This window comes from Callithrix jacchus, chromosome 22 (assembly GCF_049354715.1).
Source record: "Callithrix jacchus isolate 240 chromosome 22, calJac240_pri, whole genome shotgun sequence".
Classification (NCBI taxonomy): domain Eukaryota; kingdom Metazoa; phylum Chordata; class Mammalia; order Primates; family Cebidae; genus Callithrix; species Callithrix jacchus.
The window spans coordinates 42,526,079-42,546,134 of NC_133523.1; the positions used below are offsets into that span (position 1 = coordinate 42,526,079).

The window sequence follows — 20,056 nt, forward strand, 5'->3', positions numbered from 1 at the left end:
GGCGTGCCGTGCCGGGCCAGAAAAACGTACTTTCTGAGAGACTGGATGGGACTCTGACTAGCAAGCTGGGTCTGCAGGGCAGAACATCCCTGTAGAAGGTAGGGGACAGCTTTCCACCTTTGAAGGCCTAGAACACTAGTGACCAGATGAGGATCTTGAGGGAGAAGAAGTCTGCGGTCCCAAACATTGAGAGAAATAGCTGGTGTTGGTCTAGATTTGTTGGCTGAGCCAAACTCCTGAGTGTCTAAGAGAGCTGAATGGCCTGAGGTCATAGATTTCAGGGCCATGGAACAGGTGTGGACTGGGGATTAGGGAACCATGGGGTAACTCTTTATGGGGAGTGGGGCTAAGGCTCAAATATCTGGGACTGTGAAGGGAAGCAGAAAGGGTCTCTGAAATTGGCAGGACAGGGCAAGAGCTCATTGTACTCAACCAGTTCCCCTATCTCTTCCATCAGGCTGAAGGAGATGATGAAACTCTGCAAGCCCAAGAACATGGGGAAAGAGGAGACACAGGAAGGTAGTGAACGGCTCCTCCCCGCACCCCCTCCCCATTTCTCCTCTGCGTCATCCATTTCTAGATCAGGAAGGGCCCTTTGGAATCCAACACTCCTTCCCATTTAAGATGAGGAAGTGGAAGGCCAGAGAGGGGATGGCTTAGAAGCAGTCTTCAGAACCGAGTGTGCTGCCTCCAGCTGTCTGTCTCCCCAGCACTCACCATAGTCCTGCTGGCAGTACCTCCGAAGGCTCATGTGTACCCTGGTGTCCGACATATTGCAGTAGTTTTGACACTGAGGGTCTGGGGAGGGTCAGGCTGTCTGCAGTGGGCTCCTGGGGCCTAGACCACAGCCTTCTGCCCCTGCCCATCCCTGTATTCCATCCTGATGGCCAACTGGGGCACCCAGTCCTTTGGGATTGGGCTCAATGGGTGACCCATGTATCCCCATCTGGGGACCCAGTCAGCCCATCCCCAGTCCCTGTTGCCACTCAGGGACCTCCATGCCAGACTGTCTTACCAGAGCTGTAAGCACCAAGGGTAGTAGCCAGGGTGGTGGTTGCCTCTGGGATTCCTATGAAACCAAAGGAGAAACTTACCTCTTAGTCATTTTCCCCAGGATCACCCCCGCCCCAGGAATCCAGGCACCCAAACTCAAAGTGTTTATTCCTTTAGGACTCAGGAGTGCAAGTATCCCTTGCCTTCCTCTCCCGGGACGCAGCAGTCCAGGCCCCCCAAGCCTCCTTTTCCTCAAGAGTCCGGAATTTCAGTCTCTGCTTATCCAAGGACCCAGAGTCCAGCCTCCAGCCTTGGGCTCCCATTTCCCAAGGCCCCAGCCCTCACTGCACCTGCTCACTGGAGACCTGGGATGTCTCCTTCCCGCTCTACTCAGGGTTATGGCCTGGCCCCTCAGGACTCACGCTGGCAGGGCATCCTGGGGGAACGGCTCTGCTGGTAGCCAGGACCACAGCGGTTGCAGGTCAGGCCTGTGACCCCTAACTTACAGGTGCACTGCCCACTGGTCTGGTTGCAGGTTCCTCCTGTTGCCCCAATAGGGTGGCACTTGCAGGCTATATGAGCAGAAGAGCTGGGGGCATGGGGTATCAGGCCCCAGATGCCCTTTCCAATTCCATAGTGCCTCCTCCCTCAGCTGGGGGAGTCCAGGCCCCCAGCCCCTCCTCCCTCAGACCCAGGAGTCCAGGCCCCCAGCCCCTCCTCCCTCAGACCCAGGAGTCCAGGCCCCCAGCCCCTCCTCCCTCAGACCCAGGAGTCCAGGCCCCCAGCCCCTCCTCCCTCAGACCCAGGAGTCCAGGCTCCCAGCCCCTCCTCCCTTAGCCCCAGGAGTCCAGGCCCAGTTCCTCCTCCCTCGACGAAGGAGTCCAGCCCCACCTCTGTTCCCCCAGGCCTGTCTACAGGCCACACTCACCCCTGCAGGCCTTGTGGCTGGAGATAGGCTGGCTGGGGTCCCTCCAGAACCCTGGCTGGCAGTAGTGGCAGTGCCGCCCAGCTGTGTGGTGGCGGCACCGCTCACAGACACCCCCACTCTGGCCACCTGACAGCCTGAACAGCTCAGAGTTGAACCGGCAGCGTCGGGCGTGCTGGTTGCAGGAGCAGGCTAGGAGCAAGATGGGGTGGGGCCGCATCAGGGCTGGGTTGGTGCTCCCCAGTCCCAAGCGTTTTCTCCGCAGCCCTGCCCTCATGAAAGGAAGCAGTGAGTGTCCAAGGTAGAAGAGAATGCCTGGGTCTCTCTGGCTAAGCATGGGTCCCAAAACGTCTCCACTCTCATCTTTTAAATGGGTAGGCTGGGTGCGGTGGCTCACACCTATAATCCCAGCACTTTGGGAGGCCAAGCTGGGTAGATCACCTGAGGTCAGGAGTTCAAGACCCGCCTGGCCAACATAGTGTCTACTAAAAGTATAAAAATTATCTGGCTGTGATGAATGTGCCTGTAGTCCCAGCTAGTCAGGAGGCTGAGGTAGGAGAATCTCCTGAACCTGGGAGGTGGAGGTTGCAGTGAACCAAGATTGCACCACTGCGATTGCACCACTGCACTCCAGCCTGTGCTGCAGAGCCAGACTCCATCCCACAAAACAAAACAAAACAAAGAACGGTGCATTGGACTAGAGCTGGGTAAGCCCGAGGGGACTTAGGAACTTCCTGAGCATCTGTGAAACTGGGTCCCTAAAGAGTAGGCTGTGTCCAGGTGCAGTGGCTCATGCCTGTAATCCCAGCACTTTGGGATGCCAAGCTGGGTGGATCACCCGAGGTCAGGAGTTCAAGACATGCTTGGCCAACATAGCGTCTACTGAAAATACAAAAATTAGCTGGGCATGGTGTTGGGTGCCTGTAATCCCAGCTACTCAGGAGGCTGAGGCAGGAGAATTGCTTGAATCCCTGAGGCGGAGGTTGCAGTGACCCGAAATCACGTCACTCCAGCCTGGCGACAGAGCAAGACTCCATCTCAAAAAAAAAAAAAAAAATAGGCTGTGACCTGTGGAATGAGACCCTGCTAGCCCTGTCTGCCCCTCTGACTGTGTTCCCTGGGCAGGTGACTTCTCCTTCTGTAGTTTGATTGGCTGTGAAATGGCATTTATAATGTTTACTTCATGAGGCTTAAATGAGATAAAGTGGATAGACAGTGCTTAGCCCAGGCCTGGCGGAGAACAAGCAGTTGGCTGTCAAGCACTCCCACGTGCAGGCATTTTGCAGTCACCCTGGGCTAAGTGCTTGATTTTTTTAATCCCCACAAGTGCTCTGTGAGCCTGGCACTATCATCCCATTTTACAGAAGGAGAAAGCTGAGGCACAGAGAGGTACAGCTAGCCGGTGGTTGGAGGCAGGACTTAAACACGGGTCTTCTGGCTTGAGAGTCTGAGGTCTTACCTCACTCCAGGAATACACAGCTCACGAGGATTATTTAGCGTGTACATTATCCCGGGAGCATTTATCAGGTTTTTTAGGGTGACTCTCAAACCTTGCTACTCATCAGAATTTTCAGGGAAATTGTTTTTGTTGTTGTTTTTATTAAAAACACAACAGGGCATAGTGGCCGACACCTGTAAGTCCCAGCTAACTCTGGAGGCTGAGCTGGGAGGATCACTTGAGCCCAGGAGTTGGAGGCTGCGGTGAGTTACGATTGCACCACTGCACTCCAGCCTGGGTGACAGAGTGTGACTGTTTATCAGGCTTTTAAGGGTGACTCTCAAACCTTACTACTCATCAGAATTACCAGGGGAATGTATTGTTGTTGTTGTTTTTATTAAAACAACACCGAATTTTGTTTCTTAAAAAAGAAACAAAAACCTGGCCAGGCATGGTGGCTCACACCTGTAATCCCAATGCTTTGGGAGGCCAAAGTGGGTGGATCATGAGGTCAAGAGACAGAGACCATCCTGGCCAACATGGTGAAACCCTGTGTCTTCAAAAAATACTGAAATTATCAAGTTGAACGATGAAGAAAAAAAATACAAAAATTAGCTGGGTGTGGTGGTGCATGCCTGTAGTCCCAGCTACTTGGGAGGCTGAGGCAGGAGAATCACTTGAACCCGGCAGGCGGAGGTTGCAGTGAGCCGAGATTGCGTCACTGTCCTCCAGCCTGGCGACAGAGCGAGACTCCGTCTCAAAACAACAAAAGCCAGGTATCAGGGCTTTCCCTAGGGTTTCTGGTGGGCCCAGGGACCTGCATTTCCAGCAAGCACTGCAGAGTGAGCTGCTCATACAGGGGATGCATAGACCACTCTTTTTTATTTTTGAAATAGAGTCCCACTCTATCACCTAGGCTGGAGTGCAGTGGTGTGATCACAGCTCACTGAAGCCTCCAACTCCTGGGCTCAAGGGATCTTCCCACCTCAGCCTCCTTGATAGCTGGGTCCACAGGCGTGCACCACCACGCCGGGCTACTTTTTAATTTTTTTGTAAAGATGGGGTCTCATTATGTTACCCAGGCTCATGGACATTCTTTGAAGAGACTTGACTTCAGGGTGTTTTGACTCTGAGAGGTTTGAGAGCCCTGGACTGACAGACCCCTGAGAGCCCGGAAGAGTCGTGGGATGATCAGGGAGCTGAGACAGCTGCATGTTCTTGGGCAAACAACTTCCCCTCTCCCAGTCTCTGTTTTCTCCCTGTCTAGTGAGAACCCAGATCCCTTTCTCCCAGGGTTTTTGTGGGCATTCGAGGTGGCAAAGCTATTCCAATGGTCAGTGAGTTGAGTCAGGCTTTAGATTCCTTCTGACCCAAGGGTAATGGCTTCACCTCACTTCCCCTCTGGAAAACTGAGATGGGAGAGGGAAGATGCAGACCAGGATGTCTGAAGCAGGCAGCTCCACTGCAGGCAGCAGTCTCACCCCGGCCACCCTGGCCTTTCTCCACCACTCATTGTCACTCTCTTACCCGGGTTTGGAGGGCACTGCTCTGCTCAGTCAGGGGGGATGTGGTGACCCTCAGCAGGACAGCCTCCCCAGTGCCCAGGCGCTGTCCAGGCCCATCAGGCCAGGTGAGTTTCCCACCTTACTCCCAGCTTAGGTAACAGATTTGCCAGAGAATGGGGATGATCTGTAAGTTAGCCCATGTGACCTTCAGGTATGGAGACATAGGGGGCAGAGGCTGGGCATGGTGGCTCACACCTGTAATCCTAGCACTTTGGGAGGCCGAGGCGGGCAGATCACCTATGGTCAGGAGTTCAAGACCAGCCTGGCTAACATGGTGAAACCTGTCTCTACTAAAAATCAAAAAAAAGTTAAGCTGGGCGTGGTGGTACACACCTGTAATTCTAGCTACTTGGGAGGCTGAGGCAGGAAAATGGCTTGAACCTAGGAGGCAGAGGTTGTAGTGAGCTGAGATTGCGTTGCTCCACTCCAGCCTGGGTGACAGAGTGAGACTCCATCTCCAGATCCCCATTTTTTTTTTTTTTTTTTTTGAGACAGACTTTAGCTCTTGTTGCCCAGGCTGGAATGAAATGGCATGATCTTGGCACACTGCAACCTCCGCCCCCTGGGTTCATGCAATTCTCTTGCCTCAGCCTCCCGAGTAGCTGGGATTACAGGCATGCACCACCACACCAACTAATTTTGTATTTTTAGTAGAGACGGGGTTTCGCTCTGTTGGTCAGGCTGGTCTCGAACTCCCAACCTCAGGTGATCCACCCACCTAGGCCTCCCAAAGTGCTGGGATTACAGGCCTGAGCCGCTGCACCTGGAAACTCCATCTCAAAAAAAAAGACAAGAAAAGTAGAGGGCCGGGAGGCAAAGAGCATGGGAGGTAGAGAGGGAAGGCAGGGCACACTTGGCACACGTGTGTGTGTGTGTGTGTGTGTGTGTCTGTGTGTCTGTGTGTCTGTGTGTCTGTGTCTGTGTCTGTTGGTAGAGTTACCTCCCAGGATCTCAGACCCTCTACCAAGTGTCAGGGCTGGAGGAAGGAGCTGACACCAGCTCTCTCTGAGGAGGGGCTGCTGGAGGGAAGTGGGGAAGGCCCAGTTTGGAAGCACCTGCAGGAAAGAGGGCATCGCATAGGACCTGCCAGGGGTGGGGGCACTTGCCCAGCTGGATGGTACAGTGTATTGTCGCAGCGTCTCGGAACTCAGGCCTCCCAGGGTTCAATCCCTTGCCTGCAATGAGACTTGGGGCAAGTGACACCTCTCTGAGCCTCACCTTCCTCAGCTGGGGAGTGGCAACTTCGGCAGGTGCTCAGGAAGCCCTTCCTTTGTGCCAGGTCCCACATTGGGTTTTATTAAAAGGCTTTATGTATATTAACAAATCGAACTTTCACTACAGTCTGTAAAGGATGTACTGTTATTATCCCCACTTTATGGGGAGGAAACTGAGGCACTGAAAGGTTAGGTCATTTGCCCAAGGTCACACAGCTGGTAAGCAGAGGAGCTGGCATTCAAGCCCAGACAGTCTGGCTGGCAGGCTGCCAAAGCCATGCTCCTGTCTGCTGCTTCCTGTCTGCCACCCGAGAGCACCTGGTGTGACAGGACCTGGCAAGAGCTTAGCAGGGACAATCTGAGACCCCAGAACTTGGCTTCCTGAGCTCAGATCCTGGCCCTGCCACACACAGCCGCTGTGTGTCCTTGTGCAGGGGACTTCTGAACTCTAGCCCTGAGTCTCCTCATCTGTAAAATGGGCCTGATGACAATCCCCGCATGGCACACAGTAGGTGATTGATTAATAAGCATTTAGTTGCCCAGTACTTGCCCCTATGGTTGGTTTGAGGAGTCAGGTATCGTCCAGCTGCCCTGTTCCTGTACAACTGTTCAATAAATATTACCCAAGTACCTGCATCCCAGCAGGCCCTGGAGTGGGTGCTCTGGAACTGTCATTACATTATCATCATCGTCACCACCGTCATCACATTACCACCACCATTACCATCTCCACTACATCACCATGATTGTCACTGCCACCATCTTCCCCACCACCAGTGTCACCACCATCATCATCACTCACCGCCACCATTACCATCTCCACCACCATCATCACATTACCACCACCGTTACCATCTCCACTACATCACCATGATTGTCACTGCCACCATCTTCCCCACCACCAGTGTCACCACCATCATCATCACTCACCACCACCATTACCATCTCCACCATCATCATCACATTACCACCACCGTTACCATCTCCACTACCATCACCATGATTGTCACTGCCACCATCTTCCCCACCATCAGTGTCACCACCACCACCACCACCGTCACCATCACTCACCACCACCATTACCATCTCCACTACCATCACCATGATTGTCACTGCCACCATCTTCCCCACCACCAGTGTCACCACCATCATCACTCACCACCACCATTACCATCTCCACCATCATCATCACATTACCACCTCCACTACCATCACCATGATTGTCACTGCCACCATCTTCCCCACCACCAGTGTCACCACCACCATCACCGTCATCATCACTCACCACCACCATTACCATCTCCACTACCATCACCATGATTGTCACTGCCACCATCTTCCCCACCACCAGTGTCACCACCATCATCATCACTCACCACCACCATTACCATCTCCACCACCATCATCACATTACCACCACCATTACCATCTCCACTACATCACCATGATTGTCACTGCCACCATCTTCCCCACCACCAGTGTCACCACCATCATCATCACTCACCACCACCATTACCATCTCCACCATCATCATCACATTACCACCACCATTACCATCTCCACTACCATCACCATGATTGTCACTGCCACCATCTTCCCCACCACCAGTGTCATCACCACCACCACCAACATCATCACCATCACCACCACCACCATCACCGTCATCATCACTCACCACCACCATTACCATCTCCACCATCATCATCACATTACCACCACCATTACCATCTCCACTACCATCACCATGATTGTCACTGCCACCATCTTCCCCACCACCAGTGTCACCACCACCACCACCAATATCATCACCATCACCACCACCACCATCATCACATTACCACCACCATTACCATCTCCACTACATCACCATGATTGTCACTGCCTCCATCTTCCCCACCACCACCATCACCACCACCACCATCACTCACCACCACCATTACCATCTCCACTACATCACCATGATTATCACTGCCTCCATCTTCCCCACCACCAGTGTCACCACCACCACCACCAACATCATCACCATCGTCACCACCACCACTACCACCACCACCATTACCATCTCCACTACATCACCATGATTATCACTGCCTCCATCTTCCCCACCACCAGTGTCACCACCACCACCAACATCATCACCATCGTCACCACCACCACCACCATTACCATCTCCACTACATCACCATGATTATCACTGCCTCCATCTTCCCCACCACCAGTGTCACCACCACCACCACCAACATCATCGCCATCACCACCATCATCATCACTCACCACCACCATTACCATCTCCACTACATCACCATGATTGTCACTGCCTCCATCTTCCCCACCACCAACATCATCACCATCGTCACCACCACCATCACCACTACCACCACCACCACCATCACCACCATCATCATCACATCACCACTACCACCATCACCACCATCATCATCACATCACCACCACCACCATCACCACCATCATCATCACATCACCACTACCACCATCATCATCACATCACCACCACCATTGCCATCTCCACTATATCACCATGATTATCACTGCCACCATCTTCACCATCACCATCACCACCACCATCATCACAGGCAGATGAGTGTTGGGGAGAGGCTGAGCCCCTCATGGGCAGACAGGCCTGTGTGTGGCTGAGATACAGGACAGGCTGCAGAGAGGAGGTACAGAGGGGACCAAGTCTGAGACTGGGGTGAGAAGCAAGGAGCACCCCGTTCCAGGGAGGGAAGGGAGCATTGTGCTCCCATAGGGACAAGGGATACAGTGGTAGACAGGCAAGGGTGGGGACAGTCGGGGGCCCAGGACTCACGCAGACAAGGGTGGGGGTGCTGGGGTGTGGCTGGCCGCCAGGGCCTGTCTCGATGGGATGGGCGGCAGCTCTCGCACCCCGGGCCAGTGGTATGGTGGCGGCAGCGGCAGCGAGGGGGCCGGGCACGGGCAGCACAGCGGGCGGCATGGCCATGGCACTGGCAGCGGCCTCTCAGCCCAGCCGCCGCAAGCCTGGCCTGGCCCCTGAACTCCACGTGGAGGTGGCTGGCCACCACAGTGGACTTAGAGCCTGGTGTGGAGCGGAAGGTCACCCTTTCAGGGCCTCCCAAGGCTCCAGGCCAGGCAGGTCTTTGCCACAGCAGCCTCCAGGGACCCCCTGCGGCCCAGGAGGCAGACAGGATGAGGGCCGGGGGTCCTGAGGTGCAGAAGCGCAGGCTGACAGATGTCAGGAGGAAGGGGCCACCCAGGGCCAAGGTCAGGCTGCCATTGCTATTGCAGGTTTCCCCGGGGTCCAGGTGGTTCCCTGGGGACAGGGTGCAGGCCTGAGGGCAGGAGGCTGCCGTGGCAGCCAGCTGTGTCACTGGCGGGAGGCAGAATCGGGGGCGGCCCTGTGGATCATAGCATGGGTCTGCAGTGGCCTGGCTCAGGAGGAACAGGAGGGCAAAGGTCACAGGCATGGTCACAGCAGTTTCGGCACCTGGAGGGAAGAGAGGTGGCTGGGCTAGGGACCTCGGCCGCATCCTCTACCCTTCCTGGAGGCGTCCTGTGGAACTGGAGCATTCCACCCGCAGCCCGTCCAGGCCCCCTCCTTGGCTGCATGGAAGCGAGGAAAATAGTTCCATCTGGGGAGAATTACTGTTTACATAACCCAAAGGGGAAAGAACGCAGACAAAATCGAGAATTTTGCCTGAACTAATCCGTAGATTAACACCCAGAGTTATCTGTCAGTGTCGAGGGGCAGGGGGCCCTGGGGAGCAGCGAGGGGCTGGCCAGCAGACGGGGAAACCTAGAGAAGGACACAGAGGCAGGCAGGGCTGGGCAGGAGAGGAGACTGAGGGACAGATGAAGACTCAGACATAAAGCAACGGAGGACAGGACAGAGGCAGAGACAGGACAGCAGGCCTGGCACAGAGAAGGAGCTGCAAAGATAGACGGATGGCCTGGAGGCCGGGAGGCCGAGATAGAGGGCAGGCACCCAGAGGCCACCGGGAGCTGGGGGACAGACAGGCTCAGACAGTCTGGGGGCCGAGACAGGCGGGCAGGTGGGCTCAGAGACACCCAGCCCAGCAGGCCCTGGGGAGGGGAAGGGACAGGATAGGGGTGTCTGGTGGGGGATTAGAAGTGAGAGGCCGAGGCCCAGGCCCGTGGGGATCAGAGCCATGGCCTTTCCCATGTGGGGCCCTAACCTTGTTCTCCACACCCTGGGCACAGAAGGGGATTATCACCAAACAACGCGGCTTCCCCGCCACCCCCCCACCCCCTTAACCCTTTCCCACCCGAGTGTGAAGCCCAGAGTGCTGAACTGAGGAAAGGGATGCTGGGAGCTGGAATCTTGGTGGCTCTGGGGCTTGAGAGCGGGACAGTGGAGTCTCTGTGGGGCCAGAGGAAACAGACGCCTGGGTTCCCTTCAGAAGCCTGGGTGTGGGGACCGGAAGTTACAGTTCTGGGACTTTCTGCTCAATACAGCTCCCACCCACTATCCTGGGCCCCAGGGCCCAGAGACCAGAGGTCCCCAGAGCAGATGGGGGAACAGATGCTGGGGGTGGTGGGTCATGAGGAGGAGAGAGGCAGGAAAGCAGGAGCTTAGGGTGGGGTGCCAGATGCCGGGGAGCCCAAGGGGGCATAAGCCCAGATCCCAGGGATGGCAGGAGCTGGGCAAGACTGGGCTCTGAAATGGCCCCACTTTCCCCTTCCAGGGCCACAAGCCTCTCAGAGCCTTTCCAGGCCCTTGGCTCTGCATCTGTGCCCAGTCTCTGGGGCACCCTGGGGGTAGGGGTAGGCCACACCTGCTCCGCCTGGCCTCACAGCCCACGTCCCCACTGCTGTTGGCCACATGCAAACTCTGACTCCCCTGGCCCCAGATGACAGGCCTCACCCTCCACCCCTCCCAAGGAGCCTGGCGCCATTTTGCGCTTACTCGGGTGGTGGCTGCCCGCCTAGCCCTCAGCAGCAGCCTGTTAAGAACCAGCCCCGCCATGTCCCCTTTCTCTCCTGCTGGATAGTTCAAGGGGTGGCACCCTCTGGCCCTTAGCACCTTGGGGAACCAGGCTATGAGGTCCCAGTGTTCCTGGGGGACCCAGAAACTAGTCGCGGCCCATAGAGAACCCAGATGTCCAATCCCCCAGTCCATACCCCACTTTAGGAAACAGTCCAGCCATGCTCCCAGCAGACCCGTAGGCTGCCTGCCTGGGTGCCGTGAGATCCATCTCGGACCAGGCTTCCTTTCCCTGACTCTTGGCATGCACCCCCCACCCCGGATCCCTGAAGCCCCGACATTGGCCAGACCTGCACTCAAGAAGAGAGCGTCCTGCAGCCAGTTCCCACAGGCTCTTCCTCCTAGCAGTGGCGCGGTGGGCTCTCGGGAGGGAGTGGCCAGTGGCTGTTCTCAGGCCCCAGGCTAGTGGGGTTTCTGGACTGGGCGGGGGCTCAGAGCAGAGCCCGCAGAACCCAACACCGCCACCCCTCTCCCGCCCCAATCCCCTCACCAACCGCAGCCACGTTGTCCCCACAGGGACCCCTGCCAGCCAGGCCACCCGCAACGGTGTGGGACGTGAGCACCGGTGCCCCCTGCGGTTCAGCGGCAGGACAGCCTGGCCTAGGAGGCTCACCGCAGGTAGGACGGGAGGCCGCCAGCTGGGCCCGCTCCATCCCACTCCACGCCCGCCCACTGGCTCAGCCCCACCTCGTGGTGGCGATGATCGGGCAGGACTGACCTTTGGGAGACAATCACCGTCGGGAACTTTGCTCAGCTCCTGCTTCTGACTGCGTGAACCCAAGCCAGCCCTCCTCCCTTTGAACCTGTCAGCTGTGGGTTCCCCGAGCCTTAAGGTCAGTCATTTTCAAGCCCTAAAAATCTGTGTTCTTGGAAGGTTCATACCAGCCCCCGGGAATTCCAAAGACCTCAGCCGCTTTCTAAGATGGTGGGGAAAGTGACGAAGGAGCCGAGAACATCTGGGCCCCAGTGTTTCTCCTGCAGCGGAGGGAGAAGGCAGGGACCCCCCAGGATGCAGGGGACAGAGCTCAAAAGTATCTCCCCAATGCCAGTGTCCTGTGAGGCCTCAGTGCTTTCGTTGTGACATTTTTGTTCAAATGTTGCTGTCTGCTCTATTCCATATCCGAATGGGTTGACAAGAAAAATAATGTTTTCTGTCGCTTCCCGCTGAGAAAAGCAAGGGCCTCGTGGGGTTGGGGCCCGGCACCTGCTGCCCTGGGTGGCCCCAGCGTTTATCGTGGTATAGTATGGGCTTGATCCTGACAGGCTTGGGACCCACTGTCCCGGGAGGTTCAAGGGCACAGCCAAGGCAACCCTGGATTCTGGACCCTTAGGTACCATGTTGGAGGGGCCAGAGGAGGCAGGAACAGGACAGGATGTCGGATTTGAAAGAAAGGACTCACTTCCAAAGCTGGGAGGGGAATCAGCTGCAGGAGGACAGAATGGGGCCAAGATGCCTCCATATCAGAGGGGCATGTTGGAGCTGGGGGTCCAGGCCGTGAGAGTCAGAGTACAACTTCAGGATTCTGGCACGGGTCCCCCGCTGACCCTGCCTGAGCTCTCCCTGTGTGGGACTTTGCCGGGGGTGTGCGCTGGGAGCATACCCTGCCCCGTCAGGCTCACTGTCTGGAGAGGGAGGGGGAGACCCCAGCAGCTCAGGCCCTTCCATGCTCTAGATTGTCTGAAGGTGCCAATCGCCTTGGAGCAAAGGCAAATGGGGAAGGGGCCATGGGGGCCCAGGGGCTGCAGATGTAAGTGGGTGACATGGAGAGGCGTTTATGCTGAGGTCACGGCCAGTGCAGAACCCAGATGGCTCCCAGACAACTCAGGAAGAAGGTTCAAGTTTCATGTCTTCCTCCACACCTGGGCGAAGTCTTTTAAGCTCCCGCTCCTGGAGGGATGCTTTTGTTCCCCACAGCCTGAGCTGCCTGAGGTGATTGTCGCCCCTGCGGGTGCCTGGGGAGGTGGAGACAAGAGCTGCCAGAGCCCAGGAAATAGTTCCCCAAGTTGGGAAAGAGACTGTTCATGTGTGTGTCTGGAGCTGGAGACCTTCACCCTCGCAGCTCTACAGAAGGCTGGGCCTGCCCAAGGCACAGCTCTCAGGTGCGTTCAACCGGGAGAGACCCTGGGTGCTGGGCTCCCACAGACCGCTGACCCCTGCCTCAGTGACCCAGACAGGACGGAGGCCCCACAAGGCAGGGCAGGTCATGCTGCTGCGTGAGTTACTGGGCAGAGTGTGGATGGGCGGGGCCTGCCCCCCCCCAGGACATGTTTGAAAAGGCCAGGATGGTAATGCCAGCCACACCGCCTGGGTTCACACCCACCTCTGTCCTAGCTGTGTGACTGAGAGCCAGGCTTTTTGCCTCTCTCTGCCTTAGTTTCCTCATCTGTTAAATGAGGATGAAAGCATCCTCATGATAGGCAGAGGGGTGGTGAGGACGAAACAAGCTGACATGCCCATGGGTTCTTGCCTGAACTCTCTGGGACACTCGTATTTTCTATTCTGGAACCTTCTGCATTTTGGCCCTGTTGATGGATGCATAGTCCATGTCACATAGCCACCACGTGGCACGGCACGGTCTGGGCCACATCCCATTGTCAAACATGTCACGTTTTAGGCAGCAAAGAACATGGGTGTTCACAGTAACAGAAGTGAAGTCTGCAGATAGCCACATGACCCTCCAAGCCAGGGTTGTCCCCAGATGAGTTCAGTCCAGGTTGGCGTTTGCCAGTCCCCCTGAGGACAATGCCTGACAAGGAATCACGTACCAGGACAGCAAGCCCCGAGATGGGACTGGCCCGCCCCCACCCTGGCAGTGTCCACCTTGGTGTCTGCTTTTCTGCGGCTTTCTGGTTGTCTAGGCTGAGAACAGCCACGAGAGGGCGCACCTGAGACTCCGGGAAAAGGCAGGGCACCCACTGCGTGATCCTCAGGGTCCTGGGACAAAATGCAGACACTGGACCCCTTGTTTAGAATCTATGAAGGATTTTAAGATGGCAACGCCACACAACATAAAGGTGGACCCTGCGGGGGGCGCCCTTGTCCTCAGCTGGTTTCTCCTGGCCAGTGAGTGGCCCAGGTTCCGGTCCCTGCCCTGCACCTCCCTCCCCCAGCCCTGGCCTTGGGACCTGCCTCAGGGGCTCCAGCTGGGCTCAGAGCTTAGTTCTTTCTCCAGGGCAGGACCCTGAGTTGAATGGGTGGCAAGATGGCGTTTGGAACAGTTTCCACCAGCTCAGTGAAAAAGGGCTCTGGCAGATGTAACTCACTTTTTGGGAATGAAAGCAGTGCCAGAGGCTTTTCTCTTAGGACTTAGGCCAGCTGGCCTTGCTCGGGACCCACGTGACACTTTCAGGGAGGGCACCAAAGTGTTCAGGCTTCTCAAAAGGATCAGATTAACCAAGTGAGGAGCCCTGGAATAGAGGATGAAGCTGAGGAGGCTGCAGGACCCCGAGGTTTCAGCGGACAGGCCGGGGGAGAGATGGGGAGTCGGAGGGGTGAGGCAGAAGCCAGAAGTTCTGGGGGTGAGCCTGGACCAACCAGTGCTTCAGGAGGGATGGCATAGGAGGGGAGGGGGTGAGGGGATGACTGCTGAGTTGTAGCCATTGGAGTGGCCACAGGGAAACCATAGGGCATTGGTCAGAGGAGTGAACGCCGGAAGAAGGAGAAGCCAGTCAGGACATGGTAGGGACTGGGAGCAGAAGGCCTTCCGGGAGCCCTGGAGGTAGATGGAGCAGCCCCTGGAGAAGGGACCATCCACCCCATTTCAAGGACCTGGGCCCCATCAGGCCAGTGGTCAGGGCTGGACCTGGAGGTGAAAAGGCATGGGCCCCATGGTGAGATGGCCCTGTGCACCCACTACAGCCAAACACGATGGCTCTTGAGGCTGGGAAATGGGGCCCTTCTGTGCTGCTGCTGGTGGGAATGGAAAGTGGGGGAGCCACCTGGCAGCTCCCAAAAGATTCCACAGAGTCAGCCAGTGACCCACCACACAGGTTCATGGCAGCACTATTCACGATGGCCAAAAACTATAAACAGCTCCAGTGCCCATCACCTGATTAATGAATGAACACATTGTGGTCCACCCTGACAATGGGACTTTCAGCCTTGAAAGGAGGGAGGTGTCAGTTCTACACCTGCTACAGCGTGGATGGGCCTTGAAAACACGCTAGCTACCAAGGGAGGAAGCCAGATGCAAAAGGCCACAGAGTGTGTGATTCCAGCCACATGAAAAATCCAGAATAGGCAACTCCATGGAAACAGATTAGTTGGTGGGGGGACAAGGGGCAGGGAAGACGGTGGGGAGATGGTTAAAGGGTGTGGGTTATGGTTGAAGGGGGGAGTTATGCAAATATTCAAAAATTGATTGTGATGGTTGCACAGTTCTGTGAATATACTAAAAGCTGTTGAATCACACACTCAAGCCAGGCGTGGCGGCTCACACTTCAATCCCAGCACTTTGGCAGGCTGACGCGGGTGGGTCACCTCAGGTCAGGAGTGTAAGACCAGCCTGGCCAACATAGTGAAACCCTGTCTCTACTCAAAAAGCCTGTAATCTCAGCTACTCAGGAGGCTGAGGCACGAGAGTCACTTACCTGGGAGCCAGAGGTTGCAGTGAGCCAAGATCGCGCCACTGCAGTGCAGCCTGGGCTACAGAGTGAGACTCCATCTCAAAAAAAAAAAAAAAAGAGGAGCTAATCACAGCCCTACATACAAAAGCTAAAACTGGCCCACGCCTGTAATCCCAGCACTCTGGGAACCCAAGGCAGGAGGATTGCTTGAACTCAGGACGTCAACACCAGCCTCGGAAACATAGCGAGACCCCATCTCCACCAAAAATGTAAGAATTAGGTGAGTGTGGTGGACACACCTGTGGTCCCAGCTACTCGGGACGCTGAAGTGGAAGGATCCCTTGAGCTATGATCACGTCACTGGCACTCCATCCTGGGTAACAGAGTGAGAACCTGTCTCAAAAAGCAAAAGCTGAACTCCCCAGCTTGGCATGATAGTGCAGAGAGAACATTCCCAAGGCGAGAAGTGAAAGCCGCTGGTTTCTTGAGTCCTGGGCCAGAAACAGACACAATTTCACTCACCCGGTATTAAACTGCTCAATGCAGTCACGGGCCCGCCCAGATTCAAGGGAAAGGGAGTCCGGGAGTTTATGGTCATCTTGAATCCACCACACCCACTAATAGCATCAGGAAATGCTTAGCACTTAGCAGTGCAGGTGTGTGGCAGCCCCATTTCATAGAAGAGGAGTTAAATGACACGTCGAGGTCACCAGCCTACAGAAGGCAGTCTGCCCATGAACTTGGGCCCGCCATGCTCTTTCCCTCTGCACAGGCACCTAAGATTCCTGTCTGTTTTGTCCCCTGCTGGCTTCCGGGCCCTGAGCACCGTGCCTGGCATGTAATAGATACTCTGCAAGTATTTATTTATGAGACAGAGTCTCACTCTGTCACCTGGGCTGGAGTGCAGTGGCACAATCTTGGCTCACTGCAACCTCCATCTCCTGGGCTCCCGGGTTCAAGCAATTCTCATGCCTTAGCCTCTTGAGTAGCTGGGATTACAAACGCCTGCCACCACGCCGGGCTAATTTTTGTATTTTTAGTAGAGATGGGCTTTCACCATGTTGGCCAGGCTGGTCTGGAACTCCTGACTTCAGGTCATCCGCCTGCCTTGGCCTCCCAAAGTGCTGGGATTACAGGCATGAGCCACCACGCCCAGCCTTAAAAGTTGTTTGTTTGGTTAGTTGGTTGGTTGGTTTTCGTAGGGATAGGGTCTCACTTCTTTACCCAAGCTGCTCTTGCACTCAGGCTCAGGTGATCCTCCCATCTCAGCCTCCCAAAGTGCTGGGATTACAGGCATGAGCCACTGTGCTCAGCGAGCTGCAGTAACTTGACTGAAGGCACATGGTGCTGGTAAGGCTGGGACTTCTGGCTGGAACTCAGTCGCAGGTGGAAAGACCCCAGCGTCTGTGCTCTTAGGTCTCTCCCGTGCACCTTGGCTTTCAGGACAGAGGCTTGGATGGATGGACTGAGTGCATGAGTGAATGACTTTGGCCAGGGGTGGGTGAGAGACTCCTGTACCCCCAGCCCTCCCTCCTGACCCTGTCCTCTCTCCTCCCGGCAGCCATCAAGGGATTCTGGACCACCCGCCCTTCCTTCTCCACCGTCTACTTCCTCTTTGCCATCTTTGTGGTGTCCACCGTCTTCCACTGCCACCAGTGCCTGGCTCTAGCGCCTGCAACCTGGGCATACTCAGCCCGTGTGGTCCTGGCCCCAGATACCTCCCCTGGGAGGGCCGCCTGGGGAACCAGATGGGTGAGTACGCCACACTGTATGCCCTGGCCAAGCTGAATGGGCGGCCTGCCTTCATCCCGGCCCAGATGCACAGCACCACGGCCAGCAGGAGGCCCAGAGGTTCTTGCGGGGCCTGCAGTCCAGGTGGGCGGAACAGGCGACCTTCGTGGGGGTCCATGTGCACGGGGGGACTACGTCCGTGTCTTGCTGCGCGTGTGGAAGGGGGTGCTAGTCGACTGGGGCTACCTGCAGCAGGCCCTAGACTGGTTCCAGGCCCGTTATTGCCTCCCGGTCTTTGTGGTCGCCAGTGATGACATGGCCTGGTGCCGGGAAACCATCAACAGCTCCCTCGGGGACGTGGTTTTTGCCGGGAATGGCCTCCAGGGCTCACCTGCCAGGGACTTTGCACTGCTGACACAGTGCAACCACACTGTCATCACCATGGGCACCTTTGGAACCTGGTCTGCCTACCTCATGGGCGGGGACACCATCTACCTGGTCAACTTCACACGGCCACACTCCCCCTTCAACCTTGTCTTTAGGCCACAAGCAGCCTTCCTGCCAGAGTGGGTGGGCATGGTGGCTGACCTGGGACAGGTTGGACAGAACGGCCTCTAGCCAGCCCTGCAAGTGCCTGGCCCTCATCCTCTGACCGAGGGGCAGTGAGTGGGGGGTGTGGGGCAGACTCTCGGTCCCTCACTACAGCTGAATGAGTTTGGATAACTGACGCAACCTCTCTGCCTTAGCATGTCAGTCACAAAATGCACAAACCACAGAACTTATGCCAGTAGCAGCTCGTGGGAGCTCAACAAATTCGCTTAGAGCCAGTGCGTTGTGAACACGTGGGAGGCGTCAGCTGCAATGCCAGGAACGTTTGCGTTGCTTTACAATGGAAACGTAGTTTTGCCCTCTCCTTCCTGCAGCAGTGGTAGCAGAGAGTCCAGATATTTTACACTCACCTCGTGGGATGAAGCCATTCCTGGCCCGAAGGATAGGGGAAATCGATTTTCTGGGCAACTAGGAATTTTGGCTTTGGAATTAGTTGGCCTCATCACAAAAGAATATGAGGGAAGGGGCTGGACGCGGTGGCTCACACCTGTAATCCTAACACTTCGGGAGGCTGACGCGGGTGGATCACTTGAGGTCAGGAGTTTGAGACCAGCCTGGCTAACATGGCGAAACCCTGTGTCTACTAAAATTACAAAAATTAGCTGGGCGTGGTGCATGCCTGTAATCCCAGCTACTCAGGAGGATGAGGCAGGAGAATCACTTGAACCAGGAGGCAGAGGTCGCAGTGAGCCGTGATCACACCACTGCGCTCCAGCCTGGGCGACAGAGTGTGACCCTGTTAAAACAAAAATGAAACGAAACAAAACACCCTTTCCAAACTGCTTATTTATCTCAATCCCCATTTCTTGACTTACTTCTGAGGCCATGAGGCGGGGCAGCTTTTTCTTCAGAGAGTAAAAATACTGCATCTCCCCAGAGCTATTTGGAGCCTGAGTCGGCTTCCTTAAGTCCTTGGTGGAGCCATCGCAGTGGGGCGTTGCTACAGTAAGTAGCCAGCCAGCCAGGAACAGGGAGGAGAGGCCCCCAACCAGGAGTATCAGGCCACAACGGGTGATGGTCAGGCAGTTGTTAACTGTCTCTCTAAAGGAATCGGTTGCAGGCTGGGCACAGTGGCTCACGCCTGTTATCCCAGCACTTTGGGTGGCCAAGGTGGGCAGATCATCTGAGGTCAGGAGTTCGAGACCAGCCTGACCAATATATGGAGAAACCCCATCTCTACGACAAATACAAAAGTTAGCCAGGAATGGTGGTGTGCAACTGTAGTCCCAGCCACTCAGGAGACTGAGGCAGGAGAATCGCTTGAACCTGGGAAGCGGAGGTTGCAGTAAGCCGAGATCGCGCCACTGCACTCCAGACTAGTGACGGAGTGAGACTCCATTTCAAAAAATACAAAGAAACAACTCAGGCTGGACGTGGTGGCTCACACCTGTAATCCCAGCACTTTGGGAGGCCAAGGCAGGTATTTCACAAGGTCGGGAGTTTGAGACCAGCCTGGCAAATATGGTGAAACCCCGTCTCTACTAAAAATACAAAAAAATTGGCAGGGAGTCTGGCGCATGCCTGTAATCCCAGCTACTCGGGAGGCTGAGGTGGAGAATTGCTTGAACCCGGGAGGCAGAGGTTGCAGTGAGCCAAGATCGTGCCACTGCACTCCAACCTGGGCAACAGATTGAGACTCTGTCTCAGGGAGAAAAAAGGGGCTGGGCGTGGTGGCTCACCCCTGTAATGCCAGCAGTTTGGGAAGCTGAGACAGGTGGATCATCTGAGGTCAGGAGTTCAAGACTAGCCTGACCAACTTGGAGAAACCCCGTCTCTACTAAAAATACAAAATTAGTTGGCTTTTAATAATCATTTTAAAAAAATTAGCCAGGCAGGTTGGTGCGTGACTGTAATCCCAGCTACTCAGGAGGCTGAGGCAGGAGAATCGCTTGAGCCCAGGAGGTGGAGGTTGCAGTGAGCTGAGATCGCGACATTGCACTCCAGCCTGGGCAACAAGAGTGAAACTCTGTCTCAAAAAAAAAAAAACCCAACTCAAAAGGTCAAACCGCACAC

General features: G+C 55.7%; 2 protein-coding genes across 10 annotated transcripts in view; one reads left to right on the top strand and one right to left on the bottom strand.

The window, feature by feature from the left end:
• The window catches only part of NTN5 (netrin 5), a 12,911-nt gene extending 1,149 nt beyond the window's left edge, over positions 1–11,762 (bottom strand). Inside the window, exons 1-5 of one of the 3 annotated variants that reach the window (XM_078359355.1) lie at positions 11,428–11,762; positions 8,963–9,619; positions 1,922–2,110; positions 1,416–1,565; positions 1,016–1,069 (exon numbers count right to left, since the gene is read on the bottom strand). In XM_078359355.1, the coding sequence (XP_078215481.1) occupies positions 1,016–1,069; positions 1,416–1,565; positions 1,922–2,110; positions 8,963–9,599 (1,030 nt within the window). In that variant the 5' untranslated portion in view covers positions 9,600–9,619; positions 11,428–11,762. Of the gene's footprint in view, positions 1–717; positions 799–1,015; positions 1,070–1,415; positions 1,566–1,921; positions 2,111–8,962; positions 10,373–11,427 lie in introns of those variants that run through there. The other 2 variants (XM_035285769.3, XM_035285771.3) reach the window with 2 other exon arrangements.
• FUT2 (fucosyltransferase 2 (H blood group)) overlaps positions 1–20,056 on the top strand; it is an 84,154-nt gene that overhangs the window by 22,372 nt on the left and 41,726 nt on the right. For 3 of the 7 annotated variants that reach the window (XM_078359351.1, XM_078359350.1, XM_078359349.1), the window contains exons 2-3: positions 458–519; positions 17,265–17,578. In XM_078359351.1, coding sequence (XP_078215477.1) covers positions 458–519; positions 17,265–17,578 — 376 coding nt within the window. Of the gene's footprint in view, positions 1–457; positions 520–11,653; positions 13,238–17,264; positions 17,579–20,056 lie in introns of those variants that run through there. The other 4 variants (XM_078359352.1, XM_035285764.3, XM_078359348.1 and 1 more) reach the window with 4 other exon arrangements.